Source organism: Ambystoma mexicanum, chromosome 14 (assembly GCF_040938575.1).
Source record: "Ambystoma mexicanum isolate Mex_15411 chromosome 14, UKY_AmexF1_1, whole genome shotgun sequence".
Classification (NCBI taxonomy): Eukaryota; Metazoa; Chordata; class Amphibia; order Caudata; family Ambystomatidae; genus Ambystoma; species Ambystoma mexicanum.
In genome coordinates this window covers 417420786-417432865 of record NC_090940.1, presented here as the reverse complement: position 1 = coordinate 417432865, position 12080 = coordinate 417420786, and the positions used below count along the sequence as shown (strand labels likewise).

General features: G+C 46.2%; 1 protein-coding gene across 3 annotated transcripts in view; it reads left to right on the top strand.

Moving 5' to 3' along the window:
* Positions 1-12080, top strand: part of STYX (serine/threonine/tyrosine interacting protein) — a 984080-nt gene that overhangs the window by 27819 nt on the left and 944181 nt on the right. For 2 of the 3 annotated variants that reach the window (XM_069637582.1, XM_069637584.1), the window contains one exon: positions 3021-3053. The exons of the other annotated variant lie outside the window; for it this stretch is intronic. In XM_069637582.1, the coding sequence (XP_069493683.1) occupies positions 3021-3053 (33 nt within the window). Of the gene's footprint in view, positions 1-3020; positions 3054-12080 lie in introns of those variants that run through there. 3 annotated transcript variants of the gene reach the window in all.

Genomic DNA, 12080 nt, shown 5'->3' with positions numbered 1-12080 from the left:
AAACGAGTGTCTGGGGTTGTTGATGGTACATTTTGCTCGGAGAACTGCCTTGCATTTTATTGCTAAAGTGCACTTCTTGGATGTACCAGGCTGATATGTAAATGGTTGCTTCTGCTCTGTGAAGGGTGGTTGTAGATATTCCTGAGTGAGAACCAAATCATCACACAGGCAGATTTGGCTGTATTGTTTTCAGTAGAGAAGCTCCCAAACTTGTAAAGTTCTCCATGCATTACTTTGGCCCTGGTTGTGCATATCCCATAATGAAGCTTTTGTTAATGGCATAATTGTCAGGCAATCTGTGTGTTGATCCTGTCAACGATGTGCCACACAAAAATCAATCCGAATTGTCATGAAAGCATCCAGTTAGTTTCTGGTGCATTCCACATACTGCAATTAAATCTGCTGATGCCCTCCAGCTTGACGTAAATCTACAAGCTTGCCAAGAAGCATGTTCCCTTTGAGGGTTATGTGATGCATCTAATGATATCCTTACTCCTTTCCTAGAGGTAGTCTGTCCCTATGTGGCCAGGGGACGGCAGCTGCCACCTGATCCTGACCCTGGGGTTGTGGCACTATGAGGGCAGACAACCTGGGGCGAAGTGACCCTCTTGGAGAGTGGAGGACGCCATTGGGGAAAAGTCGCATACCCCATTCCCTTTTGGGCTTGTTCCCTCCTTTCCTCAAGCCTTAATGGCCTATTTCACCACTCATCCATGTACTGAATCCAGTATTCTCCAACTTGATACCCAGAGTAATCTTCATTACTGAAACTAGGAAGAGGCAGGGAGCAGTAATGATTACTCTTGAGAGAATCCCATACCATCTTGCTCAACAATACATGGAGAATCATTAATTGACTACTGAGTCGAGAAAGAGATTAAGAACAGCACAGATCACTAAGGCCGTGAAACGTCTGCTGCAGTCCAGTCTTTGGAAACTCTTTAATCGGACTGGAAAGTTTAAAACCTGTGCAGCCAACCGCAATGGGAGAGATCTGCAGTCGCAGAGCTGCACGGTACCTGCACAAGCACCGGCTGGAACGCAGGGGGAGAAAGTGCCACGCGAAACGCTGCCGAAGCTAATCCGCCCAGCAGGAGAAGGAACCGGGGTGCAGAGGACGTACTGCACCCCGGTTCCTGAGAGAGGCAGCAGAAACCAAAGATCAGCAGATGCGCTGCAGATGAGAAGGCCCGCAGAGTCCACAACCCTAAGAGCACTGAAGCAGAGGGGCGTGAGAGACATTTGGAGTACCAGGGAAGCAGAAAAGGTTACCTGCTTGCCTGAAACTGTGTGCTGCTTCGAAGTAGCTATTCATAAGAAAGTATGTGATGAAGCTAAAAGACCATAAGCTATTCCACAAATGGGTTGTTGCAGTCGGATCTTAAAGGGACGGCGAGAGAAAACCGAGCAATGGTGAACTAACTTGAGAGTGGGGTAAAAGCCCAATATATGAAAGGGGATACAATTCTGGAAATGATACGTCAACAATGGCCTGGTATTGTTTCATGGTTAAAAGAGAATTGTAATAAATATATATGAAATTCCTGACGGGAGATAATACCAGGTGAATTAAAATGAGTAAAAGACTGTACGAAGGCCTGGCAGGGGCGTATACCAGATCAGATCAAATCAAGTGTGTGCTAAGTTATAAGAGAATCCTTGGGAAGTCGCATGCCCTAGGATCTTGAACTATTAGAGATGTGATTCTTTGCTTTGAACATACCTGCTTAAAGGAACTTTGGGAAGGGAATTATTTCCCCGAAAACGATGTGCTCACCAAGAGGGAGAAGATATCCTCTTGGGCTACAAGAATTTTACATATTGGTAACAGTAACCTTGGGAAGGGAACCATTTCCCGTAACTTGGAACATTTTGATTGGAGTTATCTTTTCTGCTGAATTGGAACATTTGTACACCTTAAGATCCAAAGAGAATATCCTTTGCGCCCTATGGTTAATTTTGAGTGTGAGCCAGAATAGGATTTCAGACACTGGGAACATATTTTTACTTTGGACATCTTGAAAACATACAGACCCCTTAGTTTTTGGTTGAGGTAGGGAAATGCCTTCTAGGCTAGGGGATAAGGTACCACAACCCCTTTTTATTTAAAATAAAACGTTATAGTCAAAGCAAGGTCTTCTGTGTTTGCGTGTTTGCTTCTGATTCCTAGCTCCTCACAGTTACTAGGTCTCTGTAAACACCATTATGTGCTTGTGTATTTTTCACAATTCATGTGATATTCTGTGTATTTCTTGACACAATATTCTCTGCATTACTTTTTGCCTTTATTAACCTGGTCTTTTGTACGTTTGACAAGAAGAAACCAGCTGGGTTTCACTTGTATGCCTGCTATGTTAGACAGGATTAGATTTAACATGGCATTGATTCTGGGAAGGGTGTCCTGGCGCTTTACTGGAAATGTCTCTTTAGTTGAACTATGTGCCCTTGCATACTGTAGTGCACTATAGGGAATAATTACCGTGAGCGCAAACTGGGGAAGGGGCTGCAATGTTTATGCTTTTGGAGAAATGGGAACATTTCCATTCTGCTAGACTGAGGGCAACAGGTAACTTACTCAAGATTATTTAGGAAGTTGATCCTTTTTTAGAGGCATTTTCAAGTACTTATGATAGCGTTGGTTTGGACATTTTTTTTATTAATTGGCCTTTTTCCCTTTGTTGATGCCTTTTTAGTGGGGAGATAGCGCGACCTTGGTTTCTGTTGTGTGATTTTTGGATCGGCGGTGGTGTGGATTGCATTTATTGTGGAGTTCTTAAATATGCTGATTTTGATTAGTGTAAATATATTGGAATTTTTTGGTTTCGTGTCCTATTTTCCATCATCCATTTTCGTTTTTAATAGGCTGTGTAGTATTTTAAATGTACACATACCTTAAACAATAAAAAACATCAGTCCTACATTTCTTTGAATAATGGGCCTGTTCACTGGCTTTTCACTAGTGTGTGTAATGAATATAAACTGCATGATCTTGATGCAAGTTTTCTTCTTTCTTCTTCCAGGATTGGACATATCCAATGAGAAGAGAGATGCAAGTATGTTTCACTTCAAGTTTCAGAAAAATGCAGTTTACAGTACATTTTCTTTATGTAAATAGTGCCTAGAGTGGTGCTTCGCAACAATAACCGCTTATGATTTTTTAAAGTGATGGGGCATTTTAGCTGTAGCTAGCAATCGCGAACCAACTTGCCATCCCAGCTGCCAAGAGTTAATGGTCCAAAATGTTTTCACACAGAACACATTTAAAAACAATTGGACAAAAAGTAATATAACTTGCAGTTCTATAGAACCTTGCAGGAGAGCACATGAAATGCCTTTTATATGTGCCAAACGCACCCAGAAGTATTTTGCACTGAGAATGTAAAATCATTAATATGCTACTTGTCCTCAAAGACATTTGAGACCTTTCTTAACTGTATATACGTATGCTTCCCAATTTACCTGCTGTGTCCAAGAAAATCGTAGACCTTTTTCAACAAATGTGCCAATGATGTGCCAATGATGGCTGCTAGCCAACAGCAGCACAAGCTTCCCTTCTAGCACTCGGAGAGCATGCACAGAATACCGGCACAACTGCAGATGCCCCAGATGAAAATGTCCTCTCAAAATGGGCAACAACAGTGAAGCTTCCAATCTCAAACTCGCAGAGAGAGTAGTCAGTCTAGGAAAAAATAGATACCACACGTTTAATCATATTGGCCGAAGACCATCCGTCTCATGTACTGAATGTCAGAAATACAGACTCATAAGTTTGACCAATGTGCGACCATTTTTGATGTAACTAGAATCGCCATTTTGTTCTCTAACATTTGCTCATTACTTTTTGTTCAAAACTGCTTAGCCGAAAGCTTATTCTGCTTCACTGATTACTTTGTTGTTCAAAGCGAAAGAGCAAGGCCGCAAGGCCGGGAGTAATTCGTTGAAAGATAACGTAGGCAGCCCCAGAGAAAAATGCCCAATCCCCTCCTGCATGTAGCCTTGGAAGAGCACCACGGCATTTAATCATTTCACTGATGCCAGCTAATCTCGTTGATATGGTAGACATGCTAGAAAGAAACAGCTAAAGGCTTGAATTATGCTTTTCTTACGGCCCCCCTTTCCTAAGCCCACCAGAGCGGGCTGACTCCCAGGACATGAATAGCAAATAGGAGATAGCAAGGCCTGGAATGCGACTCTCTCCCCTCCCTGCCCAAAGCCCCCCCCCCTGTAAGCAGCTTGCTCGCAAGAACAGAAGTGCTGTTTTCTGTTCAACAAAGAAATCTGTCTCCAGACTAGCATATTGTTATGTTCAAAGGTGTCATATTCGTTGAAATTGTCAATCATCAGACCGAGTTCAAAGAAACTGTACAATGGGCGTAATGAACTTGTCATGACTGATTGCAGGATGTCCGTTTTGTATATATGTAACTGATGTACGTAATTTGCTCTCTTGCGTCCCTCGAGGTCTGGAGACACACGTCGCGGGGCGTGCGACCAAGTTGGCCAACTGAGACTATTTGCTTTGCAATAAACCCTAGCTTTTGGGAATACAACCTTGTGTCTGGTGTATCAGTCCGTGTCTGGTGATTTGCCTTGTTTTCACTACGCGAGGATCCCCTAGGGGCCCCTTCAGTAGAAGCAACAGCAGGACGTATTTCCTTCACAAGAAGCACAGCACAAGCAACATCAGTAAAAGATTAGCTTCCTCAAAGCAAACAAAAAAGTAACCGCACTGTCTTCACTGAAGAAGAAAAGCAGGTAAAACAGATGGAGTACAGCAGTGCAAGCTAGCCTCCCTCACAGCATACACAGACAGTACAGGTAGAACTGTGCTGCAACTTTGTGTCGAGACCCAACGGGTAAGTAGGGCCAGCAACAGCATGAGACTTGCACCTTACAGCAGGACACAGCAAGGCAAAACTGATACTTGCACAGTATTCCCCTATGAACCTGCCTTGGCTGCCACAGTCCTGGAATGCTGCATGGCCTCGAACAGTGCCTCAAAGGCATTGAACCTTGCTGATTGACACTACGAGGTGCTCCATAGTCCGTAGGCGGGCATGGCCACAGCATCACTAGGTCTTGCAGCAAGCTCCCGGAAATTGAGAAATGTCAGCTGTTGCCTTTTGTACAAGCCTGCATAGCTGGATGAGGTAAGAAGGTAAGGCCAGGCCTGGGGGCCAGTCTCCTTGACTCACTCCCACAATCCTTTGCAGGTATTTCCCAGGGGTCGATGATGACCGATATGTGAATACCACCACCAGGATTTGCAATGCTGCCCAGAGCCTCCCTCACCGCCTCTCCCTCATGCCTAAATTACAAACTGCACATCAGTGAATTGTGCACCTGATAGAAGCATTAACATGCTGCACCATAGTTGCAATATTTGAAACAAATTGTGAAACTAGTGTGCAGCAAAGTCACTATGGCCCTCCAATCAGGGACAGACTGGCTAACTCTGGGAGCCACTGGCTCCACATTATACTTGATCTCCTGGTCCTCCTTGTGTTTGCTAGAGTGACAGAGCACATGTGCCGCTTCTGAACAGCTGACAGAGCCTCTATAGCAATGCAGTACTCTGAGGAAACCAGAATGTAAGTCGAGAACGCATGCCGCTTAGCTGAAATAAGGTCTGTAGCTCCAGGCATGGAGCAGAAGTCCCAGCACTGTGCATCAAGAAGGACTGGCCTGGATTGTAGTCTGGGCTTTAAAGAAAAACCTACTGCAGGAATATATCGGGTGCATGCGCTGGGAGCATGATCAAGAAAAGCAGCGTTCACTAAAGGTGGTCACAGAAGGGAGAACCAATTCCCAAATAGCCAGGCAGGCAAAATGCCAGCATGAAATACATTTGCGATTCTAAAATATCAGACCCACATTGGGGCTGAACTGCAGCAGATTGCAACGCCCCTGACCTGGAGCTATAAAGGGAGGTCTGTCCAGTAAGGGAGGAGATTGTGTTATGAACCCTGCAGAGTCCTCACTAATCCCCAGCCTAAAGTCCCCCTCCCATGTGGCGAGGGGAAGGCAGCCGCTACCTGATCCTGACTCTGAGGGTGGATCACATGGGAGGAGATGGCTGTCGGGGGAGGTGATGGCTCTGACAGAAGAGACGTGGTGGTATTCCCTTTTCTGTGAGGAAGGACCCCCCATGCTTCCAGAGTTTATAAGGGTGTATTGCCATTATTCATAACCCTTTTGTAAGAACTTAAAGCCTTCTTCTGTTAAAACTATATCCTTTCTTCACAGTTGCATATACGCCTCTAAACATATTTGACATATGACGTTTGATTGTGGTGTAGATAAGGGTGTTTCACTATGCAGCCTAAAATGTGAAAATCTTGTGGACTCAAATTTTCAGAAAGCTTTGAGTACTTGGGACCTAGAAGAGGAGTGGGGACTTAATGCAGAGCAACAGCGATGCAATGTGCAGTCTAGTTGTCAATCATTCAATCTGCTGCGTGGGACATTTAAACTCAGAAATCACCTGAAGGAGATGTAGAAGCAAGTTGCAGAGTGCGTGTAGTGGAAAGCGGACCCAGAGGCAGAACAGCAGAGATTAGCCGTGCTGGGGAGCGGAGGCACTTGCAGGTAACTGCCTGGAGGTGTAAAGTGCTGGAGGAGAGGAGCTCCGGTACACTCGTAGCGGGAGCCTTGCAGGGACCGCTACAGGAGAAATCTTCACAGCTGGACCAGAGAAGACGTGGTCTTGGGGAATGGAAACAGTTAATTCGGCATAGTAATAAGGAGCGGACGTGGGAACCGAGTGCAACCTAGTCTGTTGGAGGAAGCCTACCGTAAGAGCCTCTGCTGCAGCGGCACGTAGAGCCCGTGAGTCCGACTCAGAGGTGTTGGGGTGGAGGGAGGGTGTGGGGGGGGGGGTGTAGGCGGGGTGGGAGGCCCAGGAGGTGTCCACAAGTTATTGGACACTTGGGAACATTTTTTGAACATCGACCAAGTAGATTTGGGAAGTACAAGGCAAAGTGCTAACTCACCTTCTGAGATGTCAATTTCGGGAAACTTGGAAACCACATTATTCTAAGGCAAAAGAATTTAAAGCAGAGATCAAAAGGCAAAACCTGTCAAATGTTTTTTATCCGAGATGTACATTTTGGGAAATTGGGAACAAGCCTTGCCAAAAGCCAATCTGTATAAAGAAGGAAGTTGACCAAAATAACTTGAGCAAACCTCCATATATGGGTGTCAGATTAGACACCCTGGTCCCTCTGGAGCTGTTTGCGCCGAGCACATAGCGTGGTGCCACTACAGCTCATACTGCTAATATCTGCACCGCTAGTGTTTCTCAAGATGGCCGACCAGTGCATCAGCGACCCATCGGCATATAGGTCTGCTGGAACACCAGAGCCTTCCGTAGACGCTCCTTTATTTGTTTTCTTCCCTTGTTGGCAAATTCCTAGCTTTCTCTTTCCAACCTATTCCTCTGGGGTTACTTACCACACCTCATCTTGGCACCCTGCTCCGATTACTCTTCTGCTTCCTGTCTTATTCACGTATGCCAAGTTTTACCTGCTTTGGTTCATGTTACTCATTCCTGCTGCTCCAGCCTTATTCCTCTGCTCCGGCTCTTCATCCGGATACCGACCTACAGCTGAGTCCTGGTACTACTTCTGGTTGAAGCCACTTCCATCATCCATCCCTGGGATTCTTCAAGAGGGGTTTATCTGGGCATGCGCATTTTCCCTTGTTGGGACCTGGCGGCTGGACTCCCTGCTATATGCGTAGTCCAGGAGAAGGGAACTTGTTGCTTGGCCGTATCAAGCTACCGCTGTCTGCATTGCACAAATGGTAAATGAAGTCGCAGTTCTCACAGTTTGAGACGCCGTAAAAAAAGAAAGTCGCAACTACAGGAACTAATGGACGCAGTGCAGTCATTGCCTCACAAGATCCTATTCCTGAAGGTGGAGAACACTGCATTAAGGGAATTGATGGCAGCACGTGTGACATTAGGGGTTGAGCCCCTGACTACTTCACCATACATGGACAAATTTGATGGCAACCCTAAAAAAAACGACCAAGTTCACCAATGCATGCTCTGTGCATTTCTCTTTCCGACCTCTGTCTTTTTCATCAGACAGCAAAATTCGGATTTATGGTTTCTAACTTAAGAATGCCCTGGCCTGGGCTACCACTTTGGTTTCCCTAGATAGCCCAGCAATGAAGGATTATCCCACTTTTCTTCGCTCTGAGAGATATTTGATCGGCCAGAACTGATGTACTCTGCCCAAGAAACGTATTACTCAAGGTTCGGTAGATCTTATGACTTAATCACCTGCTTTAACAGATTGCCATAGAAGCGGGATGGCCAGAATACGCACAATTCGCTTGAAGGCGTGGTCTGCGTGAAAATTTAAAGGATAAGTTAGCAAGAGTACCCCTTCCTTCCACCGTCCTTGAACTATTGACTTTGGTTATGAACTTGACTTTCGCGTTCAACAACACAGGACATAAAAACAGAGCGTCATCTTCCTTTAAGATCTAACGTAGGTGAAACGAAATCTATGGATCCTGAACCCATGCAAGTATATACCGCCTGTGGTTCTTGAACAGTAGAAGAGCGCAAAAGGGGCAGTGAATTATGCTAATGCATGTATTGTGGTGCTGGCTCTCATCTGCTAAAGGATTGCCCCTTGCTTCCACTGATGCGCTCTGCGAAACAAGCTTTCCTGTCCAAGATGGAAAACCTTTTTCCCGTCCAGTTGTCGCTAGTCCTTTAAGTCACTATGTTCATCCACCAACATTACCCCGTCATTGATAGTCTTACGGGTGTCTCTGAACATCAACGAATGTGCCATAGAGACGTTCGCTATTGTGGACTGTGGAGCTGCAGGTTGCTTCATGGATATGAAGTGGGCACAAAATAATAAAATCCCGGGGAAATGCTGAAGCACAGAAGCACAACTAGTAGAAGGGATTCATGGTCAGCCCTTGATTTCTTGGCCTATAACCCCACACACGCTACCTATACTACTGAAGACTACCAACCATCAGGAATTTATTATATTACTTGATCAAGGCGGCACACTACCCATTGTTCTGGGTATGCCATGGCTCCAGTTGCATAATCCTTTCATTGAATCATTTTGTACACACCTTTTCTCTTTTTGTAAGGAACGTTGTTATCCTTCACTGTGTTGGATCAACCTTTGATCCAAGAAAACAAATCGATGATCCCCATAGGAAATGTGCATCTAGTACCGGAAGAATACCACAAATTCCTTGACATCTTTGAGAACCAGCCTGTTAAGATACTACCACCACATGGGGAGTACAACTGCGCTATTTGGGTCAGTGGTAACTTTTGGCCGTATGTTTTTGCTGTTGGAATTCCAAAAGAAGGCTCTCCTTGAGTATCTGCAAATCCATTAACAAAATGGTCTTATAACCAAATCTAAAGCGCCATGTGGGGCATCGCTCTGTTTTTTTTTTTTTGTTGTTGTTTTTTTTGTTCCAAAGAAGGACTTCAAAGAACTTCGCCCGTGCTTGGACTATAGAGACCTCAACAGCGTCGCCATAAAGGACCAGAATCCCCTCCAGTTTATTCAAGATGTTTTGGAGGCGGTTCGTTGAGCAGTCATCTTTACTAAGCTTGATCTCAGAGGGGCCTATCATCTGCTGCGTGTTCAGGAAGGTGACGAATGGAAGACCGCTTTCCAGACTCCATTTGGCCACTTTGAGTACAAGGTCATGCCGTTCGGGTACAAACGCTTCAGCGATTCGTTGATCAGATCTTCTTGAACCTGCTCTTCAGTTCCATGATTATATACCGATATTTTGATCTATTCCAGAAAGTCCTCAGATTGTATGTACCACGTAAAACAGGTGGTGTTCTAGTGCGCAGAATAGCTAAATTCCTCCTGGACATGATACACCCCGACCAAACGGGCTTCATCCCGGGTCGCAACACACAAGACCACTCCAGGCGCACCATCAACGTTTATAGCGTCCGCCAATAGAACTGTGCTGGAACTGGCAGTCCTATAACTCGATGCACACAAAGTATTCGACATGCTTGACTGGGGCTATATAAGGGAATTCCTTCAACACTATGGATTCGGCCCGAACTTCATTAAGTGGATGCTAGCCAATTACCAACCTCGAGGTCATCTTCGACTCCACACTCTTTCTCTTCTCACATATCTGACGTCGCTAAGAAGTCACACTACCAGCTACATCTCCTCCGAGGTATCCTTCCTTTCCTCTCCTTCCCCCAGAAGCTCACTGTCCCCAGAGCCCTGGTTCTCTCGAAGCTGGACAACTGTAACAGCCTCTATCTAAATCTTCCTGCCTCTACTCTCAGCCCTTTGCCACTCATCCAGAACAGGACTGCGAGACTTGTCCTTGGCATCAAGCCCAGGGACCGTATCTCTCCAGGACTGGAACCGCTACACTGGCTCCCAGTGGCTGCAAGGATTAAGTTCAAAACCCTCTGTATTGTCCACAAGGCCTCCTGGGGCCTTGGGCCAAAATACCTTCAACTCTCTCTTCCTAAATATCTTCCTTCTCGAGCTTTTCGCTCATCCACCTCCAACTACCTCAGGGTCAGCCGCTTCTCCAAGCAACTAGCTGGGGGTAGATCTCTCTCTCTGCAGCAGGGGCCTCCCTCTGGAACAGGCGTCCTGCCTCCCTGAAACTTGAGGAGAACCATCTCCGGTTCCGGATGCACCTCAAAACCTTCCTCTTTGCCTCCGCTTTCTCTCCCCTGCTAAAATCACTGAATCTGCAACTGGGCCACTCGCCGATCTCGGTCCTTGGCCCAGCCACTGCCTACGTGCTTTACGGGACTGTCTCTGTATCCTACAGCCCCTTCTCCCGGCACTTACCTTGCACTTGCCACCAGCTGGCCCTATTATTTATCTTGTATTCTACTAACCATGTACTGCACTTCCCCTCTCCCCTTCCCCTTGCACTTTTCCCAGTTCTCCTACCCTTGCACTTGTGCGATCTAAATGACACCTGGCCTAGTAGGATCGTTGTCTGTTCTCCCCTTGTTGCCCCCCCCCCCCATCCTTGTCGCGCCTTGAAACACTTGTGTATAGGCAAGTTATAAATTACATATCATATATCGTATCATACCAACACCCCTCCACAACATTTAGCATCAACGGCACCAGATAGTCTAGAATCGCCATCTCCAGAGGCACCCGTCGGGTATTCCTCTTATCTACTCTCATTTTGGCACTCTCGATAGAACAAAACGGATCTATATGCGGACGATGTCCTGCTGACGGTGACCCAAATTGAAACATCCATGAAAGCATTGTGGCAATTCTGGAGAGCGTTAGGATTCAAGGTCAACCTTGCAAAATCTACAGCGATGGGAGTCAACGTTCTGTGAAAACTCAGGGATAAACTAGCAGGCCTATACCTGATCGCCTGGGCTAAGTCCCAAATCCACTACCTAGGAGTTCAAATACCAACTCAAACAGAGTATACAGAGCAAACTCCTCCTCCTTCACCCCCCATTATTCAAAGAACTGAACAGTGATCTCAAACGGTGGCAGAAACAAGAAGTCTAATGGGTGATGAGGATAGCCGCACTTAAGTTGAACCTGATCCCCAGACTACTCTACCACTGTCTAGCAATTCCAGCCACCATCCCGAAGGACATCCAGAAGCTACAAGCGAGCGTGCTGAAATACGTCTGAAGGAAAGAAGCCGTGAATACCGAGGTGAATCTTGCTTCGAGAAACAGCTGTGGGAGGCCTAGGGGTCCTGGATGTGGCCAGGTACGTTCTTGCGGCACAGCTTTCACAGGCCTTCACATGGAGCAGTAGCACCTACCAAACACGTGGGACCAAACTGGAGCCGGAGCCCGTTAGAATCATTGATGCACATTGCGAAGCCCCGGGTCCCCCCCCCAAACTCAAGCCCCCTGGAAACGACCAGAAACGCAGAGGAATGCTGGAAAAGGGCAGCTGTGAAACTGCAGAAGGGGCCTCTTTCCCCTATCTGGGACAATCCAGAGTTTACGCCTGGAAACGCACCAAACAATTGTGATAAATGGAGGGAGGGCGGACTGAAGAAGATAGCAGACTTTTTAGAGAATGGGGCTCCGCTAACCT